The 17,649-nt window shown below is 44.4% G+C and overlaps 1 protein-coding gene across 1 annotated transcript in view; it reads right to left on the reverse strand.

Moving 5' to 3' along the window:
- The window catches only part of EEPD1 (endonuclease/exonuclease/phosphatase family domain containing 1), a 62,774-nt gene extending 61,435 nt beyond the window's left edge, over positions 1 to 1,339 (reverse strand). Inside the window, exon 1 of the mRNA XM_064670105.1 lies at positions 178 to 1,339. Coding sequence (XP_064526175.1) covers positions 178 to 1,031 — 854 coding nt within the window. The 5' untranslated portion in view covers positions 1,032 to 1,339. The remainder of the gene's footprint in view (positions 1 to 177) is intronic.
- Between the last annotated feature and the right edge of the window lie 16,310 nt (positions 1,340 to 17,649).

The following is a 17,649-nucleotide window of genomic DNA, read 5'->3' on the forward strand; positions in this document are numbered from 1 at the left end:
GTCCCAATATTATGACTCAACCAGGGTTCCACTCAAGAAGTGGGAAACACTTAGTATTCCTAGGAAGGAGTGAGTCCCACTAGGATCACAACACGACTCCACAGTTTCCAAACATCAAAGGTATTAATGTATAATCCTACATGAAGGTGAGCCTGCAGGTCAGGTGCTGCCTCTTACCTGTTCTCCAGCAGTGTCATGCACACGACCTCCCGCACACCTGGGTTGTTGGCTTTCTCAATGGAGCAGCTTTGCAGATTCCAAGTAGCCACCCTCAGAACAGGTCTGCCATCTCTCACCCCCCCAAACATCTCCACAGAGGGGCGAGTGGATATGATCTGGGTTGGACCCCCAGGGGGAAAGTCCAGGTCCTCGCTCTGGAGGCTTAGAGAAGTGGGGCTGGGATGAGGCTTGGCCATGAAGTTGAGGCCACCATTGGTGTTTGTCGAAGGGGGCCTGGAACGCTCTGCAAAAATCTGATGCCTGATTTTGTCCAGAAAGGAGGAATTGATGCAGTCCATCCTCACCAGGTCCTCGATACTTTTGAAGGGCCCGTGCTCTTTACGGTAGTCCACGATGCTGTTGGCAATCTTCTCAGTGATGCCACGGATGCTCATGAGCTGCGCCGGGGTGGCGGTATTGATGTTGATCTTGGTGGCGGAGAGGTGGTGCTCAGAGGCCAGGTCCTTGCGCAGTGAGCTGGGCGAGTGCTGCGCCGAGCTGCCCTTGCTGCTCACGCAGATCTCGAACTTCACCTGCTCCAGCTTGGCCGCCCCCACCCCACTCACCAGCGCCAAGTCCTCCACTTTCTTGAAGCCGCCGATATACTCGCGGTACTCCACGATGTTCTGGGCCACCACCCGGGTGACCCCGGGGAGGGTCATCAGCTCCTCCTCCGTGGCCGTGTTGATGTTGAGCCTCTCCTGGTTGACGAGGATGTTGCTGAAGTTGCACGCCGCGCTGAACTTGCGGCTGTGGCACAGGTCGGCCGGGTCGCGGGGGATAGAGCGGTGGCAGCCCAGGCTGCCCCCCATCTCACCGCCGCCGCCACGGGCCGCTGCCGGAGCCGGGGGAGCGGGCTCGGGGCGCTGCCGGGGCTGCCCGCCCGCGACTCATGGACCTCCGCGGGAGGCCGGCGGCGGAGCGGGCGGCTGCGGGGCACCTGCGGACAGACCCCGCACCGCGCGCTCGATCAGCGGACCCGCGGAGGGCTCCCCGGCCCTCCCTCCTCCTGCCGCTCTCCTCGGGAGGCACTGCCGCTCCCCCGCCGCCACAAAAGCCGCCGCAGCCGCTTCCCGCCCGTCGCCGCCCCGTCCCCCGGCGCTCCCAGCGGCTCCTGCCGCTGCCCCAGCCCCGCCGGCGGTAGTAGTAGGTGGGCGGGAGCCCCCGCCCCTTGGCAGGAGAGGCGGGGCTGCCGCCGCCGCCTCCGCCCCCCGGGCGTCACCGCGCCCGCCCCCGCCCGGGCACGGCGGGGACCGGCCGGCGCTGGGAGTGGGGATGAGGGCGGCTGCCCCGGCGGAGCTCCCTCCAGCGGGGTCCCGGCCCCGGCTCTGTGCCGAGCCCCGGCAGGGGGCGAGGAGGAGGAGGCTTGACCTTCTCCTTCCTGCGTGGGCACTCGCCCCCTGGGCACAGTCGGACTAAGAATGTCCCCGGTGCTCTCACCTGGCCGCTAAGGGCAGGCTTTTCCCTTTTCCAGATGAAAGGACGCTCAGACGCTCCTTGCAGCGTTCTTGTCCCAGAAGTTCCCTGGGCTCGCCTCCGTGCAGCTGGCAGGGAATAAGTGTGTTTTCAAACCTCGAGAAAGCCTCATCAGTCATCTCAAAGGGCTTTTTTGTGCACTTGCAGGGCACTATGCTTTCATACATCTGGGTTAAGTCTGCTTTTTTCTTTCTTTACTTTTTTTTTGACATCTCAAGCAATTGTGAGAGTGCTCAACAAACTAAAACTCCCTGCAGAATCATGCTTTTGGACATAATATGTCTGCCTACTGGGTCTGCCTCAGCCCATGGTCCCTGGTCTGCTGCATGCCTAGCTTTTCCCCGAGCCAGGGTATGGCTGTGTATCATCTGTGTGCCTGAGCTTTCATATAGTTTGTTCATGCCCTGGGAGCCACAGCAGCCCACCACAGTCCGTGTTGGTGAAGCCGTTGAACTATTTACCCAGCTTCTACAGTATCCAGTCCCATGCTGCACTGTCTGCAATGCTATCTGTAGCCAAATTAGCTCATTTGAAACTAGCTTGACTGTGCCCACACAGGAGTGACTGCAATGTCAATGAATCCAAAATATAATCGGTGGGTGTAACTGAAAGGGAGGGGGAAGAAAACTGAAAGAAAGAGCAACATATGCTTACAGATGTCAGGTACACTCCCTGATGCTGCCTGCTGTTGACAGTATAAATATATATTTCTTTTAGCTGGACGGAATATGGTACACGTATATTTTCAACATCAAGACTCTTCGTTGCCCCTCTAATGAAAATGGCTTGCAATAGCAGCTTATACATATATTTTTCAATGGAAATTATCTGGGTCCACCTGAAATAAAAAGTTGAACTCATTCATCTTCTTGGTGAGGGAGAATGTTGTGTGCATAAGGGAATGCAGGCTGCACCGGGCTTTTAGACTGCGCAGGGCACTGGTGCTTTAACCCTGGCACTAGATACTCTGCTGCAGATCACATATTTCTCTTCTGTTCGCTTGAGCAACAGAGCTAGAAAATTATCATTACGGGAATGGGTACTGGCTGCATTAGGGTATTGGCTCTCTGCTGACTGCTGGAGTGGAGAAAGTGCTCGCTTAGGTGATTAAATGCTTCCACGTCTACTGGAAAGTGCTCTGTGCACTGCGATAACAGTGGCCAATGCAGCAGAAGTCATGCTGGGCCTATTCCTGCTGGGATGGTAGCAGCACAGAGCTGGAAACAATTAACCATTGAAACAAGTATTCTTTTTGAAGCAGTATTATTATGGTAATAGCTCCACAAGCTGTTATCTTAATTGAGAACACACTCTTTTGCTTTCTGCAGCGGGTTGTTTTGAATTGGTCCAGGCTCATTAAATAAGTTTTGAAGCTGATAAGCACCAAAATTCAGGTGAGGCATCATCTACATTACAGGCAGCACTAGGTTTTCCATATTACAGAGAGAAGGCAGGAGCATCTCCAGAAAGAAAATAACAGATATCCCTCTCATCCAGAACTTCTTGTTGTCAGCAACTACGCGACATTTCTTGAATCTGCAGCTCCAAAATAACTTTTGAAACGAGATGCAGCTGGAGACGTGGAGCTCAGAGGGATGCCACGAGTGTCCCATCACCTAATTCTGGGTATAACCCCATGCTAATGTGAGCTGCAGGGAGGAGATCGGAGTGGGGGGTGGCGGGGGGTGTTATCATTCCATTAGCCGCCTACCCTTATTGTCTTTGTTGACAATTACAGGAATCTTATTGAGCTCTGAATCAGCCTTTGAAATATCTTGGTATTTTCGGGAAGCGCCAAAAGATGTGAACAGGTAAAGGTTTGGGTTATATTTTAAAAGGTTCAAAAGGAAAAAAAAGAAAAAAAAAAGATTAATCACCTGGCCTGACATCAGTTAGGCAATCCATTAACATGAGAAAGCTAAAAATGGGGTTCAGTCAGTAAATGATTGAAAAAACAATGTTGAAATTACTGACAGACAATTTAGGCAACAGAAAATAAATCTTGTGAAACCTGGGTAAATACTAGATTTTGTATTTGATCCAATCCTGAGCTCAGTGTATTTAAATTTATTCAAGAAGAGATTGATCATGGTCTGCTGGTGTCCACCAGCTGACAGATATCCTTCGTGGTCTGCTTGGCACTTCTCGTGGCAAGGGGCCACAAATAAGGGATTTCTGGATCTCTGTCAGGAGGGCTCAGAGATACTGTGGGTGGCTTATTCCTCAGGATCTGCAACTCTCTGCATCTGGCTGCTGGCCAGGGCTGGCTCAAAAACCTCTCAGCGACAGCAAAATTGAATTTTGCTGCTCTGAGGGTGTGAATCTGGGGAGGATCTCACAAGGCCGGGCAGGCTCCAGCACTGAGGGAGAGGGGACACTCGCAAAAGCCCCTTGGGAGCAGCCCTCACGCATCATGCCAAGTGTTTTAATGTTTCTACTGGATAGTGTTACAAAGTGAGCAGCTAGGGAACAACAGTTTTAGCCCTGCCCAGTGGCCATTTGTTGGTCTGGGACTTCCTTTGCCACTGTCAGCTGCCCTCCTAGACTCAACATCTCACACCCTGTCCCCCCAAATAACTAGTGAAACAGGTTTCTGGATGGCTGGGTGGCACGAGGACAAGGAGCCAGCCGCACAAGAAACACAAGGGTAGGGGAGTGTCACCTGCTTACCAGCTCTGGAGGTCTGGAACTCCTCTTCCCTGCAGAAATTCTTCAGAGAGGAAAGAACAAACCTAAAATTTTTCCGTCAGAAGCAGGTTCTGCAGCACTTAAAGCCTTTAAATACAATGTTTAAGAATGATATGGAATTGCTTGAACCTGTAACGATGGAGTGGGAGCAGATAGATACTGGTGAGCAAGGTCTTTTGGCTTAATTCATGCAAAGAATCAGCCTGCAGGCCAGTAGATTTTAAAGGCATAACTTCTTAGCATTTTAAGATGGTCTTTAAAAAATCTATTAATCTATTTTATATTTTTCAACATTCACATCTACAGTGCAGAAGCTCTAATCAAATAAACTCTGTTTTATGATGAGGGCTAGAAGGAGCCAGGAGATGTTGCTCAACAGAAAAACACAGAGTTTTCCTTCAGTCTTCAGGCAGCAATTGCAGTTCCTACCATCTTACCATGTCATTGCAGCACCTTTTCCAGCTCTCCCTTACACACCCTTTGGGAGCAGGGGGCTTGACAGTCACACCTCTAGAGACTGCATTTTTAGTCCTGCTGCACTGGGCTCTTAATGGTCAAGGACTGGAAAAGGCAGCTGATTAACTGCAGTGCCTGTGTTTTTATTTAAAGGAGCTATTAAAATAATTGTTTTCCTTCTGCAAGGACATTTTCAGTAACACTTGTAACAGGTGCCTGAGGCAGAAGACAGGCAGTTTTTATGAAGACAAATAATAACAAGTAGAAGTTAGCAATTTCATGAGCAGTGGGATTTACAGAGTCTGATTTCTGGTGGCTCTTTCCTTTGTTGATTTTATGATTTATATTAATAAAACTAAGTATCCATTAGTCACTAATCTGGATAGCTCTGTTCCAGATGACCGCCAATATTTGTGGCTCTTTTAGAAACGCTATATTTTTGAGACATTTAATCAAATCTGCTTGAAATCAGCCCACAATCTAATAAAATCCATGGGTAGGGGATGAGAAGCAGAGTAGCAGAGCACACAGTCACATGAGTTTTTCCTTAGGAATCAAATGTCTGTGGTGTGAGCTCTTTTTCCTGTAAGGCATTTTACATGACTGCCAAACTTGTTGCAAGAAAAAGTGATGTCACCAGTGCTGTGTTGCCAGGTTACGAGTGTCACATCCTACAGAGAAATACAGTCAGAAGAGTGAGCAAAAGTGACTCATCCTCATACCTTGATTAGGGCTCCACTTTGGTTGGTGTTGAGTCTGAAACCCAGACCTCTCCCTCCCACAGGAGATCTCAACTGCTGGCTCACCAGTGCACAGTGGGACAGCTCATCCTAGAGGGAAACAAGAAAAACCCAAGCTAGAGGAGATGTTCTCCAACAGAGCTTGGGATGCATTTTCCAGTTTCCATAGACAGCAGGGGGGATTTGATTCTCATCTCCCACATCTGAGGTGACACTTAATTACTCAGATACTCCTTGGGTCACAAGGCTGGAAAGGAATTAAAAAATCTAGTCCTTTCTTCACCCCAGGCAGAGTCATCAAGGCCACGCTTACAGAAGCTTGCCTGCTCCAAGCCTCCAGTGGTTTAATTTCCTTAATTTCCCAGATAAGAAATATGGGATATGGTGGACCTGTGTCGCAGCTAAATATCTTCTTTGAGACCTAGACCCTCAAGCCTCTAGTAAAAATGCCCACAAATCAGTACTCTGTGAATCTGGCACAGGGGAGAGTCAGAACTGATGACTTGTGAGTTAGGTGTCTAAGCTCTCACTCTAGGCAAGCTTTCTGTGATTCCACCCAAAGGCAGGCATCAAGTGGATTTTTGTGAAAAAGATACGAGCAACGAGATTTTTAGGCATCTTGAGAGCCAAGCAGGAGAAGAGGAAAGATAAACCAATATACTGGAAAGGGTTGTTCAGAATAGCTTTCAGCACTTCACACAGCACTTTGGTTTCAACAGTTGGACTGCCAGCCTCTCAAACATTGCCTTTCACATATAGACCTCTTACCCTTCAGAAGTCTTTAGCTGATGCCTCTTGGTGGCAGATAGGGATTTAAAATGCAAGCAAGCCAGCTCACTAACTTGTAGTGAAACAGAGACTTCAGAGGGAGTGTGATTCATTAGTCCTTTCTAAACATTTGCGTTTCAAAAGCGGTATAACTTGCTGTGTAATGCCAGAAATAATGATAAATGTTGAGACCTATCTCCCGAGCATTCTGCTGTTTCACTGAATAAATTATCATTTTGCATTATTTGTCATTTTATCCTTTATTTGTAGTTACTGGGTTACCATAATTAATTTTCTTGTTAACAAATTCTAGAAAAATGTTTAAAAAATCCATTTCATGTTTACCTTTTACTTTTCAAAGTGTTTCATGACCATTAGTTAACTGGTGCATACAACTTTTTAATTCAGTGATTCTGCAATTACTGTAGCGGCCAATGCATTTCTGCCCAGACATATGTTACTTACAACTTCTGCTGTTTGGGGGTTTGCTTTTGGTTGGTTTTTTGTGTTGTGTTTTTTTTTTTTTTTGTTATGAAATTTAAGAGGTTCGTCTCTACTTCTCATTCACATGAACAGTTGTGCTTCAGACCCTGAAATTATTCAGATAGACAAAAACTGGACTCTTAGTTCTCCTAATTTTCTCAGATATAAGGAGAGGTCAACCAGGTCTCTCTGTGGTTACTTGTGCCAAGTTTGCTTCCTGTCTTTGTCTTTTCATGCATAATCCTCTGTGTGCTAAGAAGAAAATAAACCACAAAGTAGAGTCAAACTTTCCCTTAGCCCCAAATTCTCAGAGATCTGCAGAGGACGGAGCCTCAGTATAAAGCCCTCTAGAGCTCTGTTGAGGGTCAGGTCACTGGTTTATGAAACAGTAAATGTTTTGATTAAGACTTTTCACACAAAACATGTCATATTGCGTAAATGAGCATCTCTGCAATACTCTCCTGAGAAATTTCTCTCTCACATTTCAAGTCCTGCGCCAACAATTAAAATGGTTTAATGGCCTCAACCACTCCCAGCAGACTTTGAACTTCTCTGAGGAGCCTCCCTGACAAGGAGCACAAGTTGCTTAGTTGTTACAACACCTTCTGTGAAAGTTTGATCCAATTCCCATGAAGACAGAGGAAGGATGGCTAGAATTATTCAAAAAGCTGCTCTGCTGATTTATGCGAGCGGGCGGACCTGCACTGTTGGTGGAATTGACTTGGATGGCTCTCCATCTGACAGCCAGGTTTGTTGAAATGAAAGCATAAAGGAGGAAAGAAAGCAGGACAGTGAAGAGGTCTGCCTGTAGAATCAGGTCCTGTGGGATGGCTGCTTGGAGGAGAGAGATGAGCTCAGATCAACAGTGTCTGGGGGAATGGGCAGCAGAGCATCTGAGCAATACTGGACCAGTGGAGGACAAGCAAGTCCCTAAGCACCTGGAGCTGAACAGAACTGAGCTATTTAAAACCAAAAATGAATGGCCATTAATGACCCATTAAACCTAGCTTTGATCCCTGGAAAGACCCTGGCACAAATAAGCATATTAAGTTCTTGGAAGAAAATTAGGTGTTTGAAAAACCAAATTCACTTTTTTCTTTGAAAGGGTGACTGGCTTAAGGGATAGGACAGAAGTAGCTGATTAATGACAGAGGGTGTGGAAGAGCATATACTCATAAAGTGTGTGGGTAACACTGATCCAGAGAGCCTGCAAGGACTTGGGCAGGTGGGATCAGAATTCAAAACAGTGTTCACAGATCAGAGGGACATTCCAAAACTGACAAGATGAGTTTTAGTAGAAACCTAGAGAGGAGAAATCCACAGCACCCTTTCAAATTGAGGAATACCTGAGCCACAGATGGGGCAGGAAAGGCTCATAAATGTAAATATGAGTCAGCAGGGTGGCCCACTAGGTAGAGACCAAAGTTTGTTTCTAACTGATCTCATGAGTCCAAACACCATGATTAGGAAAATAGCTATGCAGTGACACAGTTACAGTCAAGAACATGATGCTTAGAGCCACCATGCCAAAGTACTGGTGAATTACTGCCAGACGCTGTACAAGTTGCAAAAACCAAACAGTTCTCCCAAAACAAACCTCACAGCCCTGAAGTGCTTACTGGTTTAAGGTTAGATCCTAGTCCTTGCTTGTGCCAAGTAAGATGTACTCTAATAATTGGAAACGCAGGGACTATGAAGTACAGTTGGACAGGAATAAAGCTTGCATAGCCTGGGGTGAGGAGTTTGCTTCCTAAATAAGGGTTTAAATTACATAAGATGTGGAGTGTTCTTTTTACTGTGTGTGATGTTTTGGCTGAGGTCATATCCACATTGCCAAACCCCGTGCCAAACAGCACGTGTTTTGGAGAGGCTTTTTCAAAGTTTGAAGAGCCATGAGGCAAAATAGCTGTTGCCATCCTATGCAAGCCTTTGCATTATGTCAGCAGCACAAGCTCCCCATGCTCTGCAGGACATTCATTCCTGTTCACCTGGTGTGCTTGTTACCATGACTCACCACAAAAACAACACAGCAGATATTGGTTGGCTGTAATTTCTATGCAAACATTTTTCTGGGTGTTGTGGGATGTCTGTTTTTCCTGTGATGGATTCTCAGATTTTGCTGTGGTTCAAGAATGGCTCCAGCACCTCCTGCTTCAAAAGCAATCTCACTGCGTATCGTGAAATCAGGTTTTAATCCTTCTCCCCAGTGTCCCGAAGCATGCAGTTGATTGATTCTGATTTCACACCACATGTAGCCATGTCACACACACACACACACACACACACTCTTGCCAGCCAGTAAACGAGCTACATTCTTCCCATGTTAGTCATGGAGCATGTCTCCTTTAACCTATGCAGCTGCAATTATGGGACATGAGGCGCTCCTCCCATGACTCAGGAGGCGTTCTTGTCCCTTTACACTGCAAGGTGCTGGGCATCCCTATCCTGATACCTACCAAGTGACATCAGGGGATGCTGGTATCCCACCAGTATGACTCTTAACATAGGACAGAGGGAAGATGGGACATTCAGTGGGGTCAATAAACTCAGGGAAATGGTTGGATAAATGACTCACTTGAGCTGACTAAGGCCCCATCCCAAAGGTGCAGGTTGCTGACTCTGACTGTTTCTCATGCATGCACACATGCAAACTGTGGAAATCAAATGCCCCTTGTAAGAAAAATACCGCTCCTTCAATTTGCATTGTACTGCCATCCCAAACTGGGTATGAACTCACTCCACACTTAGTACAGAGCTGACTGCATGGTGATATTCCATGAGCTGATGCCTTGGGTTTCAGAGTGTCAGGTATGTCTTTTGGTTATGCCAATTCCCTTGGCCTGCCTGACACCCAGCATGCCTTGGCAAAGTCATCAGGCTGCCTACACACATTTCACCTCTTAGACCATTAGATGTGCCAGGTGTGACTTACCTGAACTATCCCCTTCATGCTGCACAGGGGTGGGGAGACTGATTTTCACCAAACCAAGACATGACTCATACTGTTTATTTTTTCCACTGCATTTCACTGCTTGCAGTCATTAGTTCTGATAACATAGGACAGTAGAGTTTTAGAAAGACAGGTTAAAAGAGAACCCAGAATGGTCTCCATTTATTTTTGAGAACTTCAGTACAGGAATTATCTGTCATATCAATAGGGGTTTGCTGGTTCCTAATGGCTGCTGGCTCAGTTCTGCGAGGTCTTTGGACCTGAGCCTGCCATTTGCCTGCTGTGCATGAGGATTTGCCATCTGCACTGCCCTCATTGAGTCCAACTCTCTCTAGTGTGATTATGACTAGCTGGAGAGTAAGGGATTGCCCAGTGTGATGAAGGGTATCAGCATGTGGCCTTCACAGGGTGTGTTTGAGATAGGGAGCCATGCATACTAACAGTTGGCAGGGACAATAAATTTTATTCACATCAATCAATCTTGATACCATCTGGTTCTGAAAGGGCTAATTCTACCAAAGACAAACACTCAAGGGTTCTCACAATCTTTTCAGTGGATTGAAAGGAAACAGGGACGAAGTTTTGATTTGTATATATTCTTTTGTCCTCAGTACTTTTAGACAAGGTGACACAAACTTGCAGATTCCTTTTGGATTTAAGCTAGTTATTGTTTAAGCCACAGTGATAACTCTGTATCACAAGAATAAATCATGAAAGAAACATTGTTAGAGAAGAAATCATCTGAATCAGGGAAGGCACTGTATTTTGTCCTTCATTAAGCTCTGAATTTCATTTGGGTTTGCTGAGCGGAGGCTGTAGCAAGTATAATGTGGGGTGCACTGCCCAGAAAAAAACATTCCAGTCACAGCAGGATCATAAGCCGAAGCAAATACCCAGAAACAAGTTCTTTGAGGTGTTTGTAAGTCCCTCAGCAGTGGCAGGGACATTCTTCCCCTCATGTTTCAGGAAGGATTAGATATTCCCAGGAAATCAGGCTAGGTGTGGTGCATGAAAGCAAAAAGGCAAGATGAGAATTGGTGTTACCTTAAACTAACACCTTGTTATATAAATATCAAGGCAGGCCTCTCTCTCGTGTTCCAGGAATTTCACAATGCTTTCTCTAACTCACATTTTTAAATCAAAATGTTCAAAAAGATTGCATAAAGTAGTTTCAATTTCCAGAACTTGAACATTCACTTAAAAGTCAGCTACAATCTTGATTTTGAATGTTGAATTAAGCTTTTTTAAAAAAATCTTACAGAATTGGAGTATTGCAACAAAAATTCCTTTATTAGGGTAGTCTCTCTTGGTAAAAGTTTTGGACATTTCTGATGACAAACAATTGTTTTCACCTCACTGTTCATAGCAGAATAAACCCCAGGCTTTTATGGATTTTTTTGCAAAAAGGCTTGAAAAATCTGTAATGTTTGACTGACCTATGTTGTTAAAGGAAACAGCTGTAAAGGGGTTCACCTCACTATCGTGTGGCACTTTGTAGGGTCAAATATTTAATGCTCACACATTTTAATCTTTCAACAAAGCACAGGGGCTGCTCACAGATAAGATATCCAGTACTCTCCATGCTGTCTTCCAATTTGCCTATGACTTCATTTATCAGCTCCCTGACTCATATAATGCCATCACAAGGGGCTCATAGGCAGGCCCGTTAAATATCCACAAGCAAATTATCCAGGAGAAGCCATTTTCTTTGCTTCCCACCTTCTGTACCACCTACTCACCTTTCTCTTGGCATTCACCCCTGCTCTTTAGAGCTGTTTATTACCTGGAGCTAGAAGTGGCAGAGGAGCAGCAGCAGAGGCTGAGCTGGGTGAGGAAGCATGGGATGGCATAAGGGTTTCTCTTGACATCCCAGCATACTCACAGTTTTATCTCCTCTTCACAGCTCTGCTCATAAGGCTTTGCCAGCTCACTGCTGAGGGTTTTTTGCTTTCCCTGTCAACCAAGAGACCCTTGGCCATGCCTGTGAAGTATTAAAGATGCGTTAAGATTCAAATTCAGTGCTTGGATTGCACTGATAGAAGATAGATGGAGATAGAAGATCCCTCACGTCTGGGTGCAAGAGGAGAAAATCTGTCACTCCTAATCACGGCCTAGTTGTTAAGAGTAATAAAGCTTATCTTAATAACATTAAACTCTTCAAATGTATTAAATTTCAGCAGAAAATTTTGAGCAGTCTCTCCCCCACAAATATCCTGAGGAGAGTGGTGCAGCCCAAGGACAGGAGTCCAAAGAAGCTGAGGAATTGCCATCCTTGGAGATATTTGAAACACAGCTGTATGTGGTCCCAAGCAACTTTGACCAGGAGGTCAGACTAGATGATCTCTCCTTCAATCCAAATTATTCTGCAACTTTGTAGAAAATGGTGGTCTTGGACTTGTTGCCTTTGTAAATGGGAGCTGGTGGAGGATTTGGTAAGCTGCAGACAGCACAGCTTTGAGAGGGAGAGGAAGGGAATAGATGGCATTTGTAGTTTCAAATCCATTTTTTGCATATCTATGGGGATAACCATCCCATTTTAAACTGATGAAGGAGCTTACATTTGTATGTTATTTTTGATAGTTAAAGAAGATGTGTTATCTAAGCTGGATCAAAAAAAAAAAAAGAAACAAGCAAAAAATCCTCATCCATCTGCTCTCAAAGAGTTAAGATTGGTTTCTGATTCTGCAGGAGTGGATATAGTGGTTTGTTAATACTGTACAAGTAAAATGCACAAGTCCTGAATCAAAGCTCTGTTGAAACGGTCCAGCAGTGAGACTTCCTAGTCAAGGAGAGGCACCTTCTCTGGGGAAGGAGAAAAAAGACAGCCTTCAACCAGCAACATCACGGCGGTTTTATTGTGCTGTCACTCTGGATGATATATGGGGTTAATTTTAAGAGAGAAAAAAAACTATCAGGCTTCTTTTGCCAAATAGGGAGAAGTTCGATCGTTCCAGAACAATGGAAGCAAAGAGAACTCAAGGGAATTATTCATCTTGTAAATGGAATTTGATTTTCTAATGCAAAGAGCAGGCTTTAATTACAGCAAACTGAAACAATAGAACATTTCCTTACTGAGAAGTTTGAGAGCTTTTTGTTGCTATGATTACTATGTGAAGGGGATGTGCGTGCTTAGAAGTCCTAGAAATTAGCCAGCTTCAGCCAACTACTTTGTAGAAGTTACCATGATTTACAACAGGAATGTTCTCCCTTAACTTAGTTATCTTAAGGACCAAACACAGATACCATGATGTGAGCATAGTCATTGTGTGATATACTACATTGGGATAGAAAGGAGCAGATACCTCTGCATCAGAAAAGGAAACCTTTCTTCATTGGAGACCGTGGCCCAGAAGAGAAGTAACACAAATGGATCTCCATCTCCCACAGTGACCAGGATCTGCCATCCCTCAGAAGAAAAGAGTATCAAATTTATTATCAAATACTAAAGTCATGTTATGATTCTGCTCAGTACTGGATGAAACAATTCTTGCTAGCTTGTGGTCATTATATTTGTTAACATCTAAAATAAATAATTGTGATTATTTTATAGTATTTATTGTGATTAATTGCATTAATAGGATAGCCTAGGGCTCAGTGCAGATGAGACGATATAACACTGGTCACGTTTTCAGCTTTAAAATGTCCACAACTACATCCACATCACGTGCCAATAACACACGTACTGGTTCCTGGCATCATTTTTGGAAATAGAAGTTCCAAAATTTGAGGAAACTGAAGGAAAAGAAGAAACTCTCACACTACTGTGAGACTTTCTGAGTATGATAAAATGCATGCTGTGTTTGTTAGAGGATGCAGTTAAATTAGTGCTTAATTACATTAACATTTAATGCTCTAAAATGTCAGGAAAAGACTAGGGGTGAGGGGGAAATCAGAACTCAAAATAGAGACAGATGAGATGCACACAAGTTTAAATGCTTGATTTGGATTCCTGGTGAAGAACTGTCACCATTATTTTTGCCTCATGCCTAATCGTAAACAAAAATTTAGTGTGTTCAATCTCAGAATGACCCAGCCTCTAGCTTTCTAAACTAGTTGTAGCTAATCAAGTTTAACCACCACTTCAAATTAATTTTTCTCCCTGGAATGCTGTTTCATAATGAAAATTGTGATGGGAATAAAACAGATCATGCTCTTCTGAGGTCTCAGGGCTATCAGCCATGCTCCATTTAACCTTAGCAGTTGTCTGAGAAGGAGCTTCAATCTTTTTGCAGCAGGGGAGTAGATGCACTCAATGCTGACTTGGTAACTAATGCTGTGTCTGCACAGCAAGGAGTGAGTCTGGAGAGCTGTTGCTCACGTTCAGCACCTTGTTTCTTGAGCCACATAGGTCAGATGTTTGCACTTTTGGGAAACCAGTGATCTGTCAGACTGAGAAGAGACTACACATATAGTCAGTGCACGCAGCTTAGAGGATGCAGAAGTTGTACACAGGGAAAGTTCCTGATAATAGAAGAAGTTCTGTGCTGTCATTCTTTTACTCATGAGATTTCTCCAATCAGTAGCCGTACAGAAGATTGGTAATCTGTTTCATAAAGGCCAGATGGAGTATTTTTCAAGATACTTTTTGAGGAATAGTTTGGAGGGGATTGTTTGTTCTTGGTTGTTTTTTTTTTTAATTTTTATCCCCTCAGGTACTAGTTAGGATTCCTACAAAGTATAAGTTGTGTAGTCCTAGAAAGTCCAGTAATGTGCCTTTGTGTTGTCTGGTGAATGATGCTCCAGTGGGTTAACGTTGCCAAGACTTTGGGATTTCATAGCAAAGTGAAATTACATATAGAACAGAATGTTCATAAAATATATTCATTTTTAATGAAGACATGAAATGTTCAGAGCTTTGTCTCTTTGCTTCTGTGCCCAAACTACTGCTTTTGTAATGATCCCAAGTCTGGGAGCCTTGGCAGAAGAGAGAGGCCTCAACGTCTCTCTGTTAGTGAGATTTCAGGTTTTTGGTCTCTTCACTTAAGAAATTATTTGACAGTAATGGATAATAATGAAAGTAATCTGCCTGAAAGATCTGAGCATAAATGTCTTTGAGTAGGGCCAAGGAATGTATAGCTTTGATGAATCTTCTCGCCATACATAAAATCCTAAGAGGGTTCTCTCTCAGACTGTGGGAAGCAGGGCAGTGACCAGAGGGCTTAGGCAAATAAAGCAAGGGATTATGGATCTCTGAATACAGCCAGAAGGGTTAGTATAGTGTCGCAAAGAGTGTTTAATCTCTTCTCCTTTCTTCTAACAGCAAGGTTCAGATATACTAGGTAGGTCTCCTGTATTTCCAGGATAGGACATGCAGGGAAGAAACCTTTTGGGAAACTACTAGTGAAGGTATTTCCCTGGAGAATTCTGATGATCCCAAGTCACAGAACAAAAAGCTCAGAGGTACTTGCTCTGCCATGATCCAAAAGAAGCAGGTCTGAAAAGTGGAAAACTAACAGTGTGGGATTGGAAGTCATCTGCTGAGGTCCTTTCCCCAGTCTTTCTAATCTAAGTTCCTCTGGAACATCACAGAAATATCTCCTCATAGCATCTTTGTTACAGCAGGAAGTGCTATTAACCTCTTTTTACAACTGAAAAATAGGGAGTTGGATGAAATGCCTGAAGTCACAGAGCCTGATCTGTCCCAGGCTTTCTCCTTGCCCCTGAAACATTTGCGACATACAGACAATCCTATAAAGTCAAGCCAGACAGGACAAAAAAATTGGGAGAGGAATTTATTTTGAGAAACATTATCCAGAAATTGCATTTGTACTACATGAGTGAAAGCAAATATTTTCTTCCTTCAGTACCCTCTCCTACCAGCTCACGACTTTTCCAGGACAGTATCCATAGACAGGAATTAATGTATGCACGGGAAAATTAAGCATCACTATACTGTAATGGCTTTTGGCATGGACATGTATTGCATTTGAACCCTTGCTCATGATGATTTTATTTCTGAACTGTGAAATCTTGGCCACCTGGCTCTTAGATTAATATATTAACAAGATAAAATTATATGCCGTAAGGCTTCTTAGATAAAAAGCTTAGCTATGCAAGGGCTTCTTATTATCCCTTTTATCCTTCACTGTGTCAGAATGAATTGTAGCATCTAACTTCGGCTAAAACCCCTATTCAATACTTAATGCTCTATAGAGAGGATAATATTTATTTTATTTTGGAGTTTAATTTTAGATGAGGTGACATGCAACAGAATAAAGCACAAATGCTGCAAAATGGTCTCCTACAGTGTGACAAATGAGTAATGCAGAGGCAATTAAAAATGCAATATACCCCTGGAAGATCACATCCTATAACCCCATGACTAAGTAGCCAGGATTAGTCCTCAGCTATGTTTATGCAGTATGCTGCTCACATCTAACCGTACTGCAGAGCGTGAGGGGTAGAAGTCCGAACAAGGAGAACTTCAGTCTGGTTCTGTGGCAGAGGTTATTTTTCTGTACAACAGAAAGGGACTCTATAGAACACCCTTAACTTCCTGTGCCACTATTCACGAAGTCATTCGAAGCCATGTAGTGCAGCTGAGTAAGTTGGAAGACCTTGTCTTAGACCACACCTCACTCTCCATGCAGTAAAGCTTCCAAGCAGCTTCTCATCTTGCAGCGTGTGCATAGTCCCATTGGCTTTACTGGCTTAATGGTCCTGTGTGCATGCTTGTATTTCTTCAGCTGGAAGAAGATCTCTTCAGAAGTTTCCATTTGCCTGGCTTTTAAGAGGCTTCTTGACCTCAGCAACATGACCTACAGAGCTACAGGAGCCAGGATTTTCAGCAGCGTCCTTTAAGCCAAGCAATGCGCGCAGCAGTTGTTGGTCCTGTCCTCTGGAAAAGATGCTCTACGCAACAGGTACAAAAGGCAGTGGGAGCAGAGGGATGGGGGGGGGTTGAAATAAATAAATAACAACTTTAAAACTGCCACAGTGACAGAGCAGGAAAAATGTTATACCTCCTCCTAGCTTCGACTGCAGGGTGGAAAAGACATTTGGCAAAATCCATTTCAGAAACACAAGAAGACAAAGATGGGCCAAAATCCCAGTTTCATGTCTGTTACCAAGGTATAGTGTAGTCTTAACTCTGACAGCACTAAGTTATCACAGCAAGGCACTGAAATTAGTCATAAAACTGAGCACTATAATTCACACTGTCAAAGCTATTTTTGTTCATTTGAAGCTGTTTTTACAGACTGACATAATTGGACAACAGTTATGACAAGCCTTTATTGTGATCTTATCTTCACTGAGACAGAGATTTTGTTGTGGGAGAGGCTGAAACACAGGGCTCTGCCAAACAATGCAGCATGGAGAAAGCCTACCTTTCCCAGGGAAATGAGGAGGCCACATTTTTCTTTCTCTGGAGCTAACACCAGTCCCACCGAAGTTACCTTATAGTAAGACAAGAACTGTAACGATATTTCATACTGGATATTTTGTGGAAACTGGTTACAGACAGAAGACGAGCAACAGGGAGGAAGAAAGAGAAGGGGGGAAAAAAGAAGAGAAAAATAATACAACATTTTTTTTATCTAAATATTCACCTTTCTGAAAGCTTTTACCTGAGGCAGCTGGCTTTTGTTTCCACGTTCACCTTAAAAATCCCACCTGCAGACCTGACCATACACAGCCTCACATCTTCAGAGCACATGCATTGCTACTGGCCAGCATAACGAGATACATCCATCCCTTTACCTTACTACTGAAGTTGAACATGTATGAGGTTCCCAGAGAAGTTGTGGATGCCCCAACCCTGGCAGTGTTCAAGGCCAGATTGGATGGGGCTTTGAGCAACCTGGCCAAGTAGAAGGTGTCCCTGCCCATGGCAGAGGGTTCAAATTAGATGATCTTTAAGGTCTCTTC

Source organism: Pseudopipra pipra, chromosome 1 (assembly GCF_036250125.1).
Source record: "Pseudopipra pipra isolate bDixPip1 chromosome 1, bDixPip1.hap1, whole genome shotgun sequence".
Classification (NCBI taxonomy): domain Eukaryota; kingdom Metazoa; phylum Chordata; class Aves; order Passeriformes; family Pipridae; genus Pseudopipra; species Pseudopipra pipra.